At 35.2% G+C, this 20,931-nt stretch overlaps 1 protein-coding gene across 6 annotated transcripts in view; it reads left to right on the top strand.

Moving 5' to 3' along the window:
• LOC139958744 (voltage-gated inwardly rectifying potassium channel KCNH6-like) overlaps positions 1-20,931 on the top strand; it is a 149,954-nt gene that overhangs the window by 73,528 nt on the left and 55,495 nt on the right. For 3 of the 6 annotated variants that reach the window (XM_071956048.1, XM_071956049.1, XM_071956050.1), the window contains exon 6: positions 91-144. The exons of the other annotated variants lie outside the window; for them this stretch is intronic. In XM_071956048.1, coding sequence (XP_071812149.1) covers positions 91-144 — 54 coding nt within the window. The remainder of the gene's footprint in view (positions 1-90; positions 145-20,931) is intronic. 6 annotated transcript variants of the gene reach the window in all.

The following is a 20,931-nucleotide window of genomic DNA, read 5'->3' on the forward strand; positions in this document are numbered from 1 at the left end:
TTTTGTTTCATGCTTTCCTTTCCATGATTTTTATACTAACAATTTTCCGTTGATTTCAATAATTTTTCAGTTTTCGTCATTTCCTTACAGCCCTCTGCCTCTAGGCGGGAAAACAAGGAAATGGCGAGATTATTATATGCAGTGGTAGGGATAAATGCATGTTAAAACTTTTTTTTTCTTCTTTTTGATAAACCATACGACACGTATATATCTTACAGGTTCTTTTGAGAATGGATCTATATCTCTTCTTCTTCCTCCTCTTCTCTGTCTTGTACCAAGGAATGCCCTCAGTATAATCAAACGGTTTCTCTTTCTACCATGTACCATGGGTTTTCTCAATATATTTATATATAGATATTACTTTCTTTTGCCTTACATATATGTGCCTTGTTTTTAGATTTCCTCCAGGCCAAACAGTATAATAGATTATTTGTTTTTGTATTATATATTTATTTGATTTTTTTTTTTTTGGTGGACCATTTTCGATTTGTATGACAAAGTATACTCAATTCCCCCCCCCCTCCCCCCTTAAATTATCATTTTTTTTTTCTTTCATGTAAAGGTGTAGAGTTATAGTCTCTTCTGTGGAAATGTAGTATTTTTTTTTTCCTTGTCGGTTCTTTAGTTTCTATGTTGGGGTTTGGCATAAAACACAGTTTGTAGACAATTGTAGAACAGCTATGCATTTTGTATCTAGAATTTCTACAGATGACATCTGTCTTGTAGTAGTCACAGAAGAGCAAATTTTGTTGCCGCTTAGAGCCAGTACTTGCTGCATTTCAGAGTGTATTTCGTGGCGATATTAAAGAGTGAGTACCTGCTGCATTTAAGAGTGTATTTTGTTGCTGCTGAGAGCGAGTACTTGCTGCATTTCAGAAAGTATTTCGTTGCCGCTGAGAGTAAGAGCGAGTTCTTGCCGCATTTCAGATGTACTTTCCTTTCTGTCTGTCTGCATTCAATACATTGTCGGTAGTTTGTTAAAGAAAGATGTTGCCCAAAGATGACGACACTGCTCAAAGAGGAAAAGGAAACACAGGGTAAAAGGTAAAATGTGAAGTAGTGGGAAAATATCAATACTTTAACATTGGGTAAAGAATTGTCAACCTTGTTTGTCACAATTTCTGACATGATGTACAGTCCAGAACTATAGGAGACATGTTAAACTAACACAAAATATGCATTTTCTTGGCAATGTCTTTCAGAGGTTGGTGGAGTAAACTTGGCCTTATTGTAATTTGGAGTAACTGGATTGTTTAAAAAGATTATGGTAAAATTGTTATATTTGAACATATTACTGCTGATATTTAGGTTTAAAGTTGACTTTTGACTTCATGCTTTTTTTCATTGTTTTGAATTGGAAGAGGTTGGTGGTTGGGTTGTTAATTAAATAATAAGGGATTAACCAGACTTTCTGCAGGCTCCCAAAGCCACTTTGGTATTTTTGTAGTATGTTTGGCTGAGGATGCCTCTAATCATTAATTATAATCACCTTTCCAAGGTCCAATGCCATCTGATGACTAGATTTACATGGCAAACCCCCTCCCCCTCCGCTCACCCTCCGCTCCCCCTGCCCTCCCCGTCCCCCTTATACAACTGCATGGGTAGATGACACTGAATAACTGTATACATACATACATGCATATGTATGTACCTATACATATGCACGTGCGTACACGCATACGTGCATATACACACCCAATCATGCATGAAATATTTATTATAACCAAATTGCGATAAAAATTGTGCATTCTTATATTTTCTTGTAAAAAGGGATTTTTTTTTCTCATTACATTATCAATGCAATTCAAATATTTGATGATTGCTTTTTCATCAATTTCTACTAATTTTCTCAAGTTTGATATTATATAACCCAAACAAGACTAAAGAAAAAGGCAATTTCTCTCATAGAAAGTAATTGAAAACAGGCATGCATTATTTGAAATGTCTCCCTCACTGTATATGCAAGCTCTCTTAGCTCCACTCCTGCTTACGGTTTCATTCTTTCATTGTAAGAGATCAAAAGTAGATGAGCTCCCCCAATTTCTGAACATAATAATAAGGTATCAACTGTCTGGTATCCCAATTGACATGCATGTTGTAGTGAGTTTATATAGAAGCAGATACTTAAAGGTAGTCAGTTTGAAGTAATGTCTCGTTCCTATGGTGGTATTTTGGTGGCATAAAGTTTAAAAAACTGTTGTTTATGAGACATCTTATCTTCGATTACATGTTGTCATAATTAGTACTTTAACATGAGATTATCCCAACTTTAACCCAAAGGTACAGCTTTAAGACAGCCTATATGCATACTTTCCCTTCACAACAACACCATTAAATTTTTCCTAATAACTATTAAAAAAGGAAATATATTTGATCATGTTTTAATGATTACAAATATACTTATTTGCAATCTGCAACATAGTACTCTATGCAAAACTCTTTTATAACTTTCTTGTTTAACGAAAGGAATTAATTACAGTCTTTTCATCAAATTTGTTTCCTAATTCATACGTTCACTGCATAAGATAAAAGAATAAATCATGAATACATTAATGTACATAAGTTATGATATTGATAACCGTATAGTAACTGTTATCATATTCATTTAGAACTGTACAGTAAATTTACCCTAATTAAGTTTATGTATAGCCTTCATTAAGATATTTATAACTATACAGCATTGACCCGCTTGAAATTTATTTATAGTCCATATAGTAACGCTCATTTTATTTATTTTATGACCGGACATTATAAAACCCTCATTTGTGTTATTTTTAAAGCTATATATACAGTAAACTTTGTTCATTATAGATCCCAATTATTAAAAGCCCAACGTTTCTCTTTCACGACTCCCACTCAAACACTAGTATATATCTTAATGTGGTAATTGATTGGGCATTGCTGGAATGATGAAAGACAGTTCACATTTCATTAACCCTGGAAAACAAAAACAAATTAAAGCCACAGAAGCGGGCGGAGGCGACCGCATATCAATTCCATCCTCGGTTTGGGGTCGTCGTATCGATTGTTGACGACGTTTCCTCAGAAACAAGTTCAAACGCCTGTTGAACTACATATAAAGCCACACTCAACAGTAATCAATAATATTTTCCCAGCATATCACACTCACAGAGAGTAGCGCTCGGTACCTGTCGTTTTGATTATGTGTAACAATATCCTCTATTCCCAGAAGTGGAGGCACAAGTCCACCGGTATGTGTGTGTATATGCGCTTGTGTGATTTTGGCCGCAGAGTGAAGGCATGAGCGATAATGGACTGTAGCCATATGATGAATTTAGTAGACAAGCTGATCGTGAAAAGCGAACTTGCATTAAAAGACATAACTCAAAATGTAAAAAGGTTAGTTTAGAAAGTTATCGTTTCGAAAGGAAGGTCATGAGTTTTACATCACTTTCGTTTCTGGTTTCTGGGGGGTTTTTTTGGTCCTTATCTGTCAGAAGGTATTTTCAGGACAAAATTCTTTAATAATGTAATAAGAAATTTAAAACTAAAAATTGAGTAAGAAGAAGAAGAAGACATGAAGCTAATGGAACATGTTTATAGCGTTTATTCCTGAATGTTTGCAGTTTGCTCTCACAGTGAGAAATTACAAGAGTAAGAAGGTGGTAAAGTATTTCGATATTATAATCATAGGAATTTCAGTTTGTGAGAAACAAAATTGCTGGATTCTTTTCTTGTTAAAGGAGGGATATGTTAGCAAGATGGATATTTATGGACTAGAGAAGTTAGGGATCCAAAATTAAGGACTGGCTGATTAATCCTTGTCAATTTCAAACTTTTGATTAACAGGTTTTCAAGTTTCAGTGGTTAATAGTGCTTGTTTTTCTTCTCAATCATGAGTGCTTCTTTTTTTTTAATACTTTGACCTGCAAAAAACAATGCTTTGGGGATATACATACACCTTATGGTCAAAGCATTTTTGCTTGCCAAGTGAAAATAGCTGTCCCAGTTAAAGCAGATAATATTCCAGACATATGTCTTTAACTTGTAAAAGTTTGAGAAGTTCTCTCCTTATCGCTCAGTGGCTGAATATTCTCTATATAAATCAGTACTCTGGTACTGTCATATGTAATAGATATAAGGAATAAAACTATAGCAACATTACATACTTCCATAGGTATGGCCATCTTTCCAAGTGTTTTATAAAGAATTGCAATTAAAACAATGAAATGTAAAACGGTAGCTGTCGAAAACGTGTCACGTTACATTGACCCTTACAGATCAGGTTAAGGTCAATCAGTAATACAAGTGACTCCATAAAGTGCACAAAAGCAATTAATGAACCAATTCACAAAGTATTGGCCTACCAGTGCTTAAATTTCATCATACCAACCATTCTGTACACACAAAGAGAAGTGCTGTACACTTAGTATTGTTATGCAATTGCAATGCATCGATATTTATGTATATTAAGCAAGACCAAAATCTGTTGTTCAATTGCTGCTTGCCATATTGATTGCAGCTAAAATATTGCATAAATGACACAACCACAGAACTGACATGACTTCCCTAAATATTACATCATTCATTCAAAAGTTAATCAATTCATGACTAATTCTGAAATTTCTGAAAATTAAAATTAAAACCCTTTTTTTACATGCATTCAGCTGTATAGAGATTAGTTGGCATACGCAGAAAATTTCTACGTCTTTACTGTGACAAAGAACCAAATTAAATTAGCGTTCCGTTTGAGTTTGCTAATGGAGTGTGTATAGCTTCATTTATCCTCCTAGTTAAGGCTGCCTTCGTCAGTGCTTATAATCGCTACTGCAGCCTCTTCGAGAGTCTAGTGAGAGAACGATTCATCGACGAGCCTTTAAACAGTGCAAAATCTCGACGGCTTCCGTGGATCAAGACGTAATGAAGTAGCACGTTCAGTATTTCAGTATTTTATCTAGCTGTGATTTGGCAACCGGGAGAAGTCGATAGATGTGAAAGTGTGCATCATAAAACCTGCGGTATAATCACGTTTTTCAATTAATATTTTTTGTGATTGTTACAGTCTAGAGGAATATACACAGTACCTGGATGGATTGACCCGTGTTTATGAAGTTTTTGATTATTATTTTTTAATCTATTCCTCGTCTTCGTCGTGGTATGGGATTTTTGAGAATGCTGAGCTTTAGAGTTCAGTTGTGGTGTAGTTGTTCCTATTTTTTTGTCTTTATCTTGTTTTTGAAGCGGAGAGGGAAATTTTCAAGTGGATGTAAAGTGCTTTGGAATGGATTTTCTTTGGATTAAATAATCAAAAATTTACGGGTATGGTTGTAATTTGGTAGAGCTTTAACAAAGATTGAGTTCCTATTTTAGGGGTTGCTGGAGAGGTTAATTGTGATTTTGAGCTGTGCTGTTTTTGCTCTGTGTCTAAGAGATTTTGGTCCTTCTTCTTCTTCTTTTGGTGCATTTTTCTCTATTTGAGTCTCTATCGGGTAGATCCACTGTAAGATCAATTTTTTTTGTTTTCAGATTAAGCCAATTTCTGGTGAAATGCATCTATTTCTCTTTTAGAATCTTGTTTAAGTTATTGAATGTGATGTTGGTTTGTATAGGTCCTGAATTAATTTTTTCTCTCATATTCAGTCATTCTTCTCAATTCGCTTGACAAAGCCAAATTATAGCCTGCCTCATTTGTACAGTGTCATGTTAGAAGGTTCAACAACCAATCCTGTCTTGTAGCAATAATATTAGGATTGTCAGGTTCTTTTTTGTTTATTTAAATTTCCAAGAAATTTTGTTTGGGAATTCAATATTTCTTCATCATCTTGCAGAGGTATTGGAGAGTGTTTCTGATTAGAAGGGCTGAGGTTGGGGGTGGGGAAGGTTGGGGAGTGGGGGTCACGTTGTTGGATAGTGGTGTTATCTCATGTGACTTTCAAACTCCAAAATATATGTCAGAAAGATTTACCACTCTGAAATTTGTCTTTCGATTGTAGGGATCTTTATGTTTGGAGGTTAGAATTTCCTAATCGTTTTCAAAGTTATTAGTTTCATGGATGATTATCTGCATCACCTTACAAATTATTTTGTTGACAGAATTGAGTTTGACAGTAAAATTCTTGGTTGAAATTTGTACCTCAGTTGACACTTTAAATGATGTCCCTACAAGTTTACATGCTTATCTATATAGTGTTTATAAAACAGTTTTGTCTGTTTGGGTTACAAAATGTAGGGTATAATTATTTTGGAACAAGGGGTTGATGCCAAGGTTTATTCGGTGTTTAGATAATCACTATCGAATACAACTGAATTAAGGTATGATATGAGAATTTGCAATCCAACCTAACAATTCAACACTAAAAAAGATACCTGAGGCATATCAAATTTTAAAGTTGTCATTTTTTAGTCCAAAAGTGTCTAATTTTTCTTTCTGGTGTGTGATGTGTTATAATCTCCAAGACGTTTAATTTCTGAAGTTTTATCGTTTCATTACTATAATATCTATGACTGAGATTAAAGGGTATTATCAATTATCATTAATACATTGCAGTACTATGTATTAAGCACTTGATAATAATATATATGGTAGCAACAACATACACCTGTCAACACATACAGCAAACACCTCTCTTATAAGAAAATAAAAAAAGCCATTAAAGATTAAAAATGAAAACAAAATTTAAAATATCTAAATAATAGTAAGTAGCTTGATTCCTTGTTAGACTTGCTCAAGTCATCATTCTTGTATAATAAAGAAGTATCAAGACAAGGAGGGTGGGAGAGGGGCGCAGAAAAGGGGGTGGGTTGCTCATCATCATGACCATGCATATCCGTAACATAGAGTAAATGGGATGATTTAGCAAAATTGTTATTGTTGACGTAAATTTCCAGTGGCTAGAACAGTATCAGACATCCTGTTTAATAAGCATAGAGATTTGAAGTTTTAATGCCCTCTTCCCATGCGGCCTTGAAACTAATATTACATTCAGATGGTAACACTTGCAAGAAGCACTTTTATGACTATAAGCCTAATTTCATTGTATTAAAAAGCATTAGCCTGTGCTCTCATTGGATACATCTGAGTTATATCCAGAATAATTTCAAATTCTTTCCAAGAGCGTTTATTGTATCCCAATATTCTCCCTACCAAAGGTTTATTTTTTCATGGCCTTTCTTGTATATATTGCAGAGGGTATAAACTTCTTTCTTCTCTGATTACATCTACAAGTATGACTTAAGAACTTATCAAATTGTACCCAATTAAACTCGGGACCACATGTACAGAGAGAGTTGTTAAACCACAGTGATAAATCTTAGAGATTTTAACAATATTTTTGTGATATTCATAAACCTGGGGAGAAGAAACCTTTGAGTTCTGTATAATCTGACACAAGTTGTGCAAGGTATCTTTTTGAGTTATGTTTTGGTACTGTCATTTCTTTCCGTGGTTATTTAAATTCCCTTGAAAAGAATGATGTCTGCTCGCAAGGATTCTTTAAAACCGACATAGAACTACGTACAACAAGTCTTCTTCTGCGTTAGATTCTCTCTGTTTGCTCATCTTCTTCTGCATTAGATTATCTCTGTTTGCTTCATGACGACTAACCAGTCATGATTTGATCAAAAATATTTCTCTGAACAATTTTTTGTTTTTTGGTCAACATTATTAACATCGTTAAGAAAACCCCCATTTTGTGTTTTTGCTCCTGAATCTGATGTTTTCCAAATTAATTAATATTCATGAAGTTGTCATAGATAGCTGTCTTTTGGAACTTCTGCCATTAATTGCCATACATGTCTCTTCTTCCTTGGTAAGCATCTTTCATGGAAACTATCTCTCACACGCACACAGCGATTCTCACCAAAGTTTTTATTATTAAATATTTTAAGCAAATTTACATCAATTTGTATGTTTTCACAGGTTTCTGTGAGAAGGTTATGTCCAAATGCAATTTGCGATAGCCGATGTATTAGTGATACAAGAGAGTCTAACACGCTTCTGGGATGAGGCATGTCAATATGCTGGTGGTGTTTCTCTTAATTGTGAGTGAACTTCAAGGCCATATATTAGTTAGTTAGTTTATATTTCCATCTTCTGAAGATGAATATACGTGCTACGGTTGCGTTTTGCAGGTCATGAAGAAATCAATGGAGGTGTCAAAGTTCTGGTGTCGATGTAATTGTTGGTATCAAACAGCCTTCAAACGTTCGAGAAATTTCAGAGGGGGAGAGAGAGGAAGAATATGGTATATGCCTCTCAGTGAAGTCTCCGTGAATTAGAGTCAAATCTGTTTGACAACTGTGTGACATTTAAAATTGGCAGTCATAATTAAAGAGTTTTTTTCTGAGGTTATGTCACAGTAGTCTGGACTATGTGAGGAACTCCTTGGTTACGATCATTGATACGGTTTTGTCCATAGATCTGTCTATAGCTGCAGTTTTCTCATCTTTGTGTGCACACGGTTGTGTTTATATTCCTGGAGTGTATTTAATATACATTGTTGATCTTCCCAGGCACGAAAAACCTCTCATCTTCCAGACTGGTTTTCCTAATTTTTTTTGTCCTTTTTTCTTCCCATCCCATTGAAGTGCTTTTTGAAATCCAGCAGGCTTTGTATTTCGGCGGCGCAGACGACGATTGCAGTCACGATTAGAATTCACAGCATTTGACAGCACAGGTTAAATTACAAATGACCGTAGACATAAACTCACATTCATGCAGAGGGGGAGTAGTTTAGTGATCTTTCATTATGCAACAGACCTGCACGTGAATGGAATTTTTGTAAATGTCTTTCAAGGAACTTGACTCGCGTTACAAGTGTCTAGGCCTCCAGCACCGAGCACTCATGTTCATCCTACACGATAGAAGCTATACACACTCTTAAACATGAATTGCAGTTACGTTCGTACTTGGATTTATCGGACTATGATGACTCAGTTGTGATAGATTTCTGGTCTTTTTTATTTCTCCCCTATCAAAGTGTTGGAACAGACAGCAGTCCCTATAAACATGACTGAGATATACCTGTGACAATCAGGAGCAATATATTCCACCGAGAATTCGTCTAAGAAAGTACGAGACGCTTTGATCGATGGCAAACTATAAAGTCAGAGATACAATATTTGCATCCAATTTTGATACCATACTCTCCCAAGTCGCAACCAAAAGAAAGCAGTGATCAATACGTCCCTTGCAATCATCTTCGATATTAATTTTCTTCAGCGTCGTTAGCATTTCTCCGAGGAGTAGGGGGAAAAAAGATGGGTCGATTATCTTAATTACAAGGCGACTTTGTGTACGGTATTGATCCGGCTCTCTCTCTTTAACTCCATCTCTCTCTTGCGTCTTCGGCGTTTGTCAGTTTTTGGACGACACAAGGCCTCCTCCTCCTACTCTGCCGCGGCATTTTTTTCTACCGGAGCTCTCTGTTATGTTCTCGCCATTGAATGTTAAGTAGCCCAGGTGTACACTTGCAGTCGGCTGCAATCATTGAACATGAGTGGAGTAAAGACAATGCTTCCTTGCTCCCATAAAAAAGAGGAGACCCCAGAAGCAAACGGAAATGAAAACGGAGCTGTGAGTAGATCAAACGTTCCTTTTGTTTTACTTCTATTTTTGTCTGTTCGTTTTTAGCATTTTATGGCTTACGTGTGTCGATAATTAAATATTGAGTTTCAACAACAAGAAAAAAGCCTAGTAGTTTGTCATGTTGCTATAATATTGTTTTTTTTTCACTTTTAAAACATTTGTTTATATTGAAAAAAATAGTAGAAGTTAAAATTCAACTTGTCTTCTTCTTTGTGATGTAATTTTCTGACCAGTTAACTTGCTTTTCCTGTTTAAGTTATAATCAATGCTAGCATATAATTAACACTAACCATATATATAATAGATCCTTGTAAAGAGACTTATGATGAATATGAATGAATTGCTATCTGTATTATTCCTCTGATACCGTTACCAACTGTACATGAAAGGACCAGGTACTTGAAAACTGAATCTGTCCTCTATTAAAATTTTCTCAAAGAATCATAAATAAGACATAATCTTACAAGGATAAGGTCCCAAATAAGCTACTGTAAGGCTTCCTGGTCCTTGGGTCTCTAAACTAAACTATATTGTTGTCAAACAAAACAAAACGGTACCTTAAATTTGTGGGACACAAACTTTTCTGAACTGGATTTGAATGGTCACCAGGTCTCTGATATGGAGTAATTACCCCAAAGTATGGTTTTAAACACAAAGATCTCTGTCAGTGCAGGGTATCCAATAATGTTTGCAAGAGAGACACATAGTTACAACTCAATGTAAAATGCCTGTGCAAATAATATGGACATGTTTCATCTTCAGTAACTTGGAAGCTTTCCAACATCAATGTTTGCAAAATGAAAGGTTTGCTGAGTCATTGTGGCATGAGTCATTGTGATGTGTGATTAAATACAAATGGACTGTATGACATGCATGGGGTACAAGAGACTGGCTGTTAAAAAATCATTTCAAGTTTTAAAATCAAATTACCCTAACCACAAAATCTGGGGAGAAAAATGTTTTCAAAAAGTGCTGTGTTGTACAATCTGACCATCTGAATTCCAGATATGTAGATATATTTCCATATTTACACTTTGATCCCAGGAGTTGGTACATTAGCTGCATTGTGGAGTCTCATGAATTAGATACAAAATTTCAGTGCGGCTTTTATCATAAATACTATGCACACCCTAAGCTGTGTTATTAACTTTTACACTAGTTATGTGAGCACATCATTTTCAATCAAAATGAGATGCGCTTCAAGTTGCACTTGAGGTATACTTCACACACTTTTTGGAGGTATACTTCACACAATATTCACACACTTTTGAGTATTAGGAATAGTAGCTGTGGAACGTACAGCCAGAGCATTACCATTGTGTGTGATAACCCACTACTCAGTGACTAATGTTAGCTTCCAGAAAGAGTCTGCCTCATACTTATAATTCATCATTAAAAAGAGAACACTTCATGAAAAGTTGGCGTTCGTAAATAATCATCCATGGATGGGCTCTGGAATTAGCACCCACAAGGCTTCCTAATATGCTGGGTTTATTCACTTTAATAGCTAAACAAAATTTCACAAAACTCCTCAATGGTTATGTATGAGTTTGCAATAACATGCTTGCTCAGTGTATTTCTAATCATCGTTCGAGTTGTCGATGCTTGAAAAGTACAGGTATAGTGATTGTAAATCTAGGAACATAAAACAGGATATTCAAATCTTTATTGAGCCTAGCAGATCGTAGGCACATTCACGTGGCTGCATTTATATCACTATAAAGACGCTGTATTTAAGTCAATGGGTTTGGTTAAGAAAGGCGCAGCAATTAAATTATGTTTGAAAAATTAAAATAGCTAAAAGAGTTAAAGATATCAATGAGCTGTGTGTTATTAAAAGTTGCTGTAATTTAAAAGATTCTGGGCTGCATACTCTTAGCTCTGTGTGAGAACTTCTTTGTGGTTGGTCGATTGAATTTGTTATGAATGGTCTGCATATGTACTTCTCTTCCTGTGAGTGTGCTATAAGGTAAGGAACTAGGCTGTACACGCTTAGCAATCTCAAAGTTAGAACTAATTTAATAATTTAATAAACATACTAAACATATCGTCAAACCACATACAAATTTGGAATTCACCATTAAAAATAACCAGTATTGCTCCCACCCCTGCCCCCTGGCCCCCAATTATAATATTTCAATCTGTCTGTTACTGACTCATTGTCTCATTTTGACCATGTTACATCTGGACAAGCATCACCATTGTGCATAGGATGAGATTATGAAACTGCCACGAAATTGTGCAAACTATTCAACAATATAATTTAGACATTTAATATACAAATGTTGTGATGTTTACTTTAATCTACAATCATATTTCTACCATTCTTGAAGGCTTAAATTGTTGAAGATGGAAATTCAGTTGGATAGGGAAAGATGTACAAGAACAAAACTGTTGTACAAACAAATCCAACAGTTATTTGTGTCCACTTTAAGTAAATGCTGAGCAGACACTGCCCCTCTTGTCCTGCCAGACAAAGTTGGCCTCCCTGTATGCCTATGTGTATTGTCAATAGAAGTTTCAGGAATTAAGTAGGTTTTCAACATGAGATTCTCATTCCACTCTCTATGTGATGTCACGTTACATGAGAACTAGTGTGCCTCATCTCTGGCAGTATTGGTGACAGTGTCATCAGGCTGGATGCCATAGAGTTGATAATGACAATTCTGTCTGGATTCTGTTGTATAATCAGACAAATGTAAATAGCATATAACTGTCAAATTAAATTGAAACAGACACACACACACAAATCTGTTTAAAAGACAGATGATCTGTTTAAGACAGTCTGGCACCTTCTGGAATCTATTTAGGGGACTAAATATTGACACAAAGCTACTAGATATATGCTAAAATTGGCACATCATTTCAAATACAACATGCAGACTGCTTAGCAATCTATTGACAGGTGTGATATATTTATTTGCTTTATTATTGATGAATGCATATTCTATATGTAATTAACAACTCTTCCTGCTGACAAGAACTGAGCGAAGGCACCTTTAATCGCCAAATTTTTAGAACCATCAAGTGATATCCTTCTGTTTGTTTCACTCTGTAGTAGCTCTATGAATCTAAATTATATAATTCATGGGTTTTAGTTAATTTGTTCTTAATATATTAAGTACATGTGACATGGTCATTGTACATATTAAAACCATGGATAGATCTGATATAAGGTAATTTACACCAAGTGATACACCAACCAGATACATAATCCAACCACATGCAAGCAGCCCTCTCAGTTATGTCTCGGTAAGATCAGCTGCGTGCTACACTGAGTAGCAGTAAAATAATCTTATCGTAATTACTGTCTCAAATACAACACATTTATCTTGCTACAGGGTATCTCCAACAGTTAAACACTCTCTCACTATACCATGTCTGTACATCTCACTACAATGCTGTCTTCTTCAAACTTACAAAATACCCTCTCTTTTATTTTTTATCTGAAGTCCTAGCTGTGTGTTGTTTTGGCCTGGGAATGCACAGCCTGCCATTAAGTGGATGAGTTGAAAACAGTGAGGCTTGATTGGAAATCAATAGTAAATAAGTTAGCGGGTTCAGGTGAAACAGAAGACTCCTATTTTGAAGAAAGCTTTGCTATTTGTAATTGTGGCTTTAGGCTTCTAGAGAAATGTAGTATGTAGATCTATATTTCTTGTAGTGGAGTATACCACGTATGTTGGGTCGAAATGCTTGGGCAGGTGGTATGAAGATTGTTTATTGGATTAATTATTGTTGCGGGATTCATTCATTAATTAATTAATGCTGTACTACCAATCTCGACACTGTGTTACAATGAAGAAACACTACCGATCACTGACGATGTAAACAAGAAACTCCAATACATACCCTACCATTGTCAAAAATGTACAAATAGATATGTTCATTGTTCCGGTATGTAACGTCATGAAGTTTGTCATGCGAATCACATCAATCGACAAAGAGAACATGCAATTAACATGCACTATTGATGGGTATACCCATCAATAGTGCATGTTAATTGCATGTTCTATAGCCAATCAGGAGAATAATTTACTTTGGTCTATCCAGTATAATTCATATCAGGGACATTAATTACTGTCTAACATTAGTAGCCTTCTCTGCTTGACTAAAAACAAAAACATCTGAGAATTAAGTCCGAGGCTGGAAAAAACATGTCATAATATCATCGGGAAGCAAACAAATTATTTTGATGTCAATTAATTTATAACAATACTGTCATGGATCATTGATGTTTTCTCCTCGGACAATAAGTATCTACCCGTCACTGTGCTTAGACATGGCCCCAGTAATCTAACAAGAAGTCAGTATATACAACCATGTCTAATATCACACAGTTATTTTAAAGTTGTAGCAGTGCGGTGTATTTAACCTCTGTATACTTCTATGTATGCAACAGTCTGCATACAATTCAAATATTAGAATTGGATCAATCAGCTGGTTTCTTCTACATTGTGTACGAGGGTAGGTATATCTGTTAAGTACATTCCCAAGCAATCCAATTAGACTGATAACGCTGTCATAATATATCGCATCGGTATCACCAGGGCAAGCCGATGTAGATCTTGTAGTAGATTTGTGAGTATGTGATTCATTACTATCTCGGATTGGGCTTGAAACATCCATCTTCTCCGCGAAAAGTTGACAGAGCGGCTTAGAGCTAATGGGAAGAAGTAGCCGTCCCAAACTATGACCGTCTATCCGTCTGCCTAAATAGTAGAGCTCAGCCTTATCACGAATTGCCACGATAATTGAGAACTACGGAGCCCAACGGCAGTTCCAGAAGTGCAATGTAGCTTGATACAGCTGCCTAAACTTTAATAACGGGAATTGCGCGTACTAGATGAAAAGGGAACTGAGGCCAGAGCAGACACTTTCTGCCAAGATTCTTGTAACCTGACTGTAGCTGTAACTACACGGAATCCATCCAATATGGCCTGAGGGGGATGCTTCATAAGAAGGACATGGGGGGGGGGGGAGAAAAGGGACATGGGGGGGAATGTAGCAGAGGTTCTGTCTCTTTCAACAATGCAAATGAGAGTGGATGGATAGACTGCATGATTTCAATTTTTTTTTTCTCAAAATTTTTGGAATTTTCTCTCGTTCGTTCTTGACAGTCTGACAGAGAGACATGCATAAGGAAGCGTACATCTAGTGATATATATTCCCTGCTAGCAATGCTGCAAAGTTATCGTAAGAAATGAGCCCTTAAGTTCTCTAGAGGTGGGACAAGCACATTCACTTTATATTTCTACTGATCAGTCAGGGGCTGGTTTTGCATTTCTTAGCGAGGACACAGAATTCCTTATAGTCCAGTTCTAAGTCATTTTCTTGTTTCACACCAAGCTCTACATAACATACTGAATAATTTCTGAGTCTGATGGCCTTGTTAGTTTTGTATCAGTGGCCTTGGTTCAATTGCCATTCAATGGCACTCATGCCATCATGTGACAATACCCACAATTCCATGGTTTTGTAACGGTGCAATTTACGCTGTGTATGCTACAGTCGAATCGATTAATTTATTAATCGTTTTTTGCAAAAAGTAATGAAATCCACAGTAGAAAGCAAATTATTTAAAGTTGAATAATTTTTAGAGTTGTGAATTGGGACTTGGGGAGGGCTTAATTGTGGGCTATTGAAGATTAGGATATATGTACCCTTAATCCCATATAATAAAAGAAAATTAAAAAGAGAAGAATTTAAGACATAAAGTTGAAGTGGAATTTTTCCTAAATGACACATGACCCTTAGCTATGTATGTAAGTCATAGTGAGTGAATGTTTAAATCTGACATTTTAATATTCATAATTAAAAAATTAATCATTTGGAACAAATATCCAACTCACTGTTGACTCTCATTCTTCAGCTGTCATCAGTATTGTTGCTATGTTATCTTAAGGATATTAATCCTTGCCGTATAGAAATATCATGACCCAAGAATTGGTCACATTGTTTTGTGTGTAAGCATGTAAGCACATTTAATACTGTAAGGTGTCTGTATGTTACAGTTGGCGAAAAATATTTAGAATTTCCACTGTACAGTTCTTCCGTATATTAAAGCTATAAGCCATCTATAAACAACCCCCCCCCCTCCCCCATCCTTAACCAATGGGAACAATTTTAAACAAAAGAAATTGTCAGATTTACTTCCAAAGAAGCGTTGGCATGAATGTATGTTCAAACTAATGTCTGTTGTGTGGCTGATGGCATTAACGGGTGATGATATTTCCGTTTTATCATTGCTTCGACATCACCAAAAGAAAATTAGATAAAATAAACAACAGCTGTGCCTTTCACAAGAATTTGTTAATGTTATGAACAGCATTCATTTAATAATCATTAATCACATTCCATGTCTCTAGGCACCTCTGTTTTGAGGTTGGCAGGTGTCAACATTAAGCACCTGGTGGTAGCTACACAATATAACCCTGGAGTTAATAATACACTTTATAAATTATTCAAGCATTTTAATGACACAAAATTACATTAGCATTAGATATGACATGTCCCTGGTTTATAAGTGAAGGAGAAGATCATGTAAAAAGTAGAAACTAAACGTTGGTCTAACTGCATATTAGGTCGGCTCTGAATTACAAACTTTCACTGTGCAAGGTATTATTTTGTGGTGAACAGTAGAGGCTGGCTGTATGGTGAAATGATTTAAGAAAAGTAAAATAACATGTTTCATTAATTTTTACATATTCTTGCTTTTCAGTTTTTATGTGACGGAGTCTATTAAATTCCTTTGTTAATTTTTCTTTTTCAATGTTAAGAGTTGATTGTTGCAGAGTATATTGTTTGTAACTTAATAGTTAATAACACCACATAAATATTACAGCATTTGTAACTTGTGATCCGTCATCTCAAAATAGTATGATCGATTACATTCCTATAACATTAATGTGTTTAACATCATAATGAGCCTATGGGCAGGTGCACCTAGCTACCAGCATTATTTAATTTACAAATGCTAAATTTCAATTCATTGTTGTCATCATAGGCACCAGGTTAATTGAAATGTTAAACAAATTTGTTTTCCTGGCAAGGTTGCACTGAACAGAAATTAATCAGAATCGATCCTGTTCCCATGTTAGCCGATCTGCGAATAAATTGACATCACACTGTCAGTTCTATATATAGTCATTGTACTATATGTACAGAACGTACCTAATACTAACCATCACTGTGCATATATATATATATATATATATATATACAACACACTATAGGTTCACCTATCTTTGCCTTATTGACTAACCTAGCTACCTCTGTAATACCCAACTTCCAACTTTCCTCTTGATCATCTCAGCCGAATGTCCCTTCTAGGTCCAATCTATACCTCCTGTGGAAAAGAAAAGCCAATAATCAGCTAGCATATAGTGTGCAGAAATACAAAGAAATTCTAGGCACAGCTGAGACAGCTGGTGCCAGGAGAGCATTTTCCAACCGTTGGAAAAACTTTGCAATGCCAAGTTGTAGAGCGTTTGCAGGCTTGCTTGTGGATATCGACGGAATCCAATTCTTACCGTAATAAACAGCAGCAGAGCACTAGCTGTGTGTGAACCTAATCTGCCTGGAATAATATGCAAGATTTATTTTAAGTTCTGATGAGTCGTATTATCCAGTGCATACCAAGAAAGAATCATTCGCGTGTAAATGTGGGCTTATGCGACATCTGTCTGGTATAAAAAGGCTGCATTATATTAGTATCTATAAATAGAGGTGGTATTTTTAAGTGCAGAAGTTAATGTAAGAATCCCAAAATAAATAAAAAATTTCAAGGATATATATTTCAGGATATTTTGACAAATCGTCACATCGGTAATTATAATGGGTTGCTGGCAAATTTCCACTATATGATGAATGAAGTAGCGATTTATTACATGTTTTTTTTTTTTTTTTGGCAATTTAACCAGTTCTGGCAAGTATACTACTGCAAAATAATTTATCACACTATAAAGACAGTGCCTCTTTGGAATTGTTCACCAGATGAAGGTTAGTTAACTATTAATTTAATTAATTAATTTGATCAGATGGTCAGCATTTGGTAGTTCCTGGTAAATTTACATTACATATAAGAGTGTGAACAACACATAACCAAACAAGTTTGAAATTTTTTTCAATAACGTTACTTGATTACATGATAATGAAACCTAAGTGATCAAGATAAAAATGACCTAAACAGTTAGGAGAATTTTAGTATTGAACAGCTTGTAGAAATGGATCAATGAATCAACTCAGAAGTTAACTATGATCTTAAAATATAGCATATGTTGAAGTTCGACTCTGATTTGCAATCTATTGTGTGTACACTGCAGTGTTTTACACAGCTTGACTGTTATATATTCCTCAATCTAGAATATGCTCCCAAGTTATTTTATCCAACCTTGTAATTCAAATCTTAAAAATATTAATCAATAATTTCCTTACAGATTTGGTCCCTAATGGTTTTGCTAATAAGATCAAAATTGAAATCTTCATTTAAGCTTGTTTAGGAATATTGCAAAATATCAATGCAAAATTTGCTTTATATAATATGTACACATTATTATATTTTATTATAGTAACATAATTAAAACAGAACTTTCACTCTTTTGAAGATCCAACATGTTTCATGACCTATCATAGGCATGGGAACCTTAAACTGTACTGCATTTCAGAATAATTACATATTAAAAATTTTTAATGTTTGTCCGAGACGACCACATTTCCATTCGTACCACCAAAATCAGCTGTGGAGGTTTTCCAGTGAACGACTGGTCGTTCACGTCAAAATTTAGAATGCATGGTAATTAAATACTCCAAAATTGGTAAAATGATAAATAGGTATCATGGCATCCTCCATCAATTTGGATATATATACTGAGTTTCAAACAAAAATTGTGGTACTGTGAGTCATATATGATCCACCTGAAGAGATTCAGTTTTACTTGGCACAAAGCTGATGTTCTACACACAAAGCCTACACATCTCTCGATCCTACAGTATACATATATATACAGTATTGGTTCAATCTTTGTTATTCTGCTAAATCTTCTGTTTGAGCAACCAAAATGTAGGACTTGGTTGTCCAAGAGGCAAACAGGAAAACATCCTTAAAAATTTGCCCATCCCCCTTCTTCCCTGATGAGTTTAACTAAACTAGAGTGAGAATGTTGTGCCATGAAAACTAAAACTAAACCTGTATTTGGTAAACCTATGTGGTTTGCTTGCCTCCTGCTTTAAAACTGTATAATGTTAATGCTTTTGCCATATTCCCCCCTCCCCCCCCCCATCATATCTCTGTAACACACAGAACTGATTTGATCTCCTCGCAAATGTGCATTCCCTTCCTTTTTTTCTACTCAAGAACCGAAACGGTGTATCTAAATATTTGGATCCATAAATATGCAATTGGATATGTAAGGGTTCCTTTTGTTTGCACTTACACTATCAGAAACAAACTCGGCTCTCGTTATTTATCATGAGTGTGTAGCATCCGTCTCTCCCTCTCTCTCTGATTAAGCAAGTCTCTGGGTTTACCTCAAGTTTGTCATCTTTGGATTCTCATATACCGTTATATAAGGCTTTAGATGTTTCATCTGCAAGCTATTAAAGTCATTCACATATATATATATACATTTTATAGTCCATCCCTCACTCTCTTTATTTGGTTTATTAGTTGCACAGTGAAGCAGGTTTTTTTTTGTAGTCTTGTTTGTGAATTATTTATGATGACTTGTGTAAACAAACCTTATCGGGTTTAACTCATGTCATATCCAAACGGGTGCGTACTGTCGCAGAATTATGCGCTAGCTGCACATTTATGCATGTCATACACTCAATTCTCTTCGACAGACTCGAGGTGCATAGTCGATGACGTGTCTTGCAGTCAAAAGCCTTGCTTTTATTTAATTTTTGATGTTTTTCTTTAAAATAGAAAGGCATTAAAGCTTGGAAAATGTTCAATGTTATTTTTATTTGGGTTAATGTGTGATCAAGTTCCTTCAACACAGCTAAAGAGTGATTCCAATAGTGTAGGGGTAGAGAAAAAAAAGAGAAATACAAATACTGTGTTAGCCATGTATGACACCACAAATTATTGCAAAATGTACAAATGTACTAATCAGGCTTTTCTTTAACATGTTTTACTTTAATTGTAACTGTTTTTGTAAAGTGCTTTAAATCGTTGCTCTTCCAGAATTGTATTTGTGGCTGTATAAATGTATTATTATTAATAATATAGCTTTTCTTCTGTTCTAGAGGAGATATAAATTAGACTTTCTCAGTACTAATGAATTAGTGTTAAAATAAAATAAAACTGTAAGCAAACTGCTTATCCACTAGAGAGCCTGTGTAAGAGATTGTGTAAAGTAAGTTGGCCTGACGTTTCGATCCTAGCAGTAGAACCTGCTAGGATCCAAACGTCAGGCCAACTGACTTTTACACATGTATTAGTAACTAATACCAGTGATGTTAACCGATGCATGTAGTCCACTGCTGTATAGTTGCAAAGGTGCTTTCTAGTTGACTTCACCCTCAATGAAGGTCTGGTCATTTTCCACAATTTTCATTTATTTATTCTCTTTTGGCATGTCATTCTCATTAATAATTTGCTGTAACCTTCCATTACAGTTGAATATTAATAACACGCAGTTTTCACACCATCAATTTTTTTCCCACAGTCTTTGGCTTCATTTTGTAGTCACTGATGCAAGAACAAACTGTAATGGTTTATATCAAAGCTAGCTAGATCTCGTGCGATTGTTTGTAATGTTGTAAGATTATTGCTTGGGTTGTTACAAAGGTATATGTTTTCCACTTTTTTTGTAGATTTTATGTTTTTCATGTTTATTTAAAAACGGGGAGGGGAATAATTGTAAACTTTTATTGATGACGAAGTGTTAAATTACATCAACCCACAGGTCATATTTTTTGCAATCTTGAGTTTGATGAATAGCAATCAATCAAATTAAAGCCCATGAGCTACCACGCTTGCCAATTGCACAAGGACTTAACAGGTTTTACTTGAACTGTTATTTTTTTAAAGCCATCCTAGTGAAATGTTTTTATGGGGTCAACAACGTACCTCTGAGAGTTTCTAGTTTGCCACTGGGAGGAAGGGAAGTTGGGAACAGGTGAGATATCTAAAGGACTGGGGAAAGAAGGATGCAAACATAATTTTGAATTAACTTTCTTGTATTTTATATGCTTTTAGAAGTACATCAGTAGATATCCAAAGCAGAAACATAACGTTTAGCAGTTATATTGTTTCAACCTACCCAAAATTTATAATTTCATGCCGGATACATAATTCACATTATTCCAGGAATTTGGTTAGCAATGCTGAATGTGCATATTCTTAACTTACAGTATACACATATATACGTTAGGAGAGT

This window comes from Apostichopus japonicus, chromosome 18 (genome assembly GCF_037975245.1).
Source record: "Apostichopus japonicus isolate 1M-3 chromosome 18, ASM3797524v1, whole genome shotgun sequence".
In the NCBI taxonomy this organism is placed as follows: domain Eukaryota; kingdom Metazoa; phylum Echinodermata; class Holothuroidea; order Aspidochirotida; family Stichopodidae; genus Apostichopus; species Apostichopus japonicus.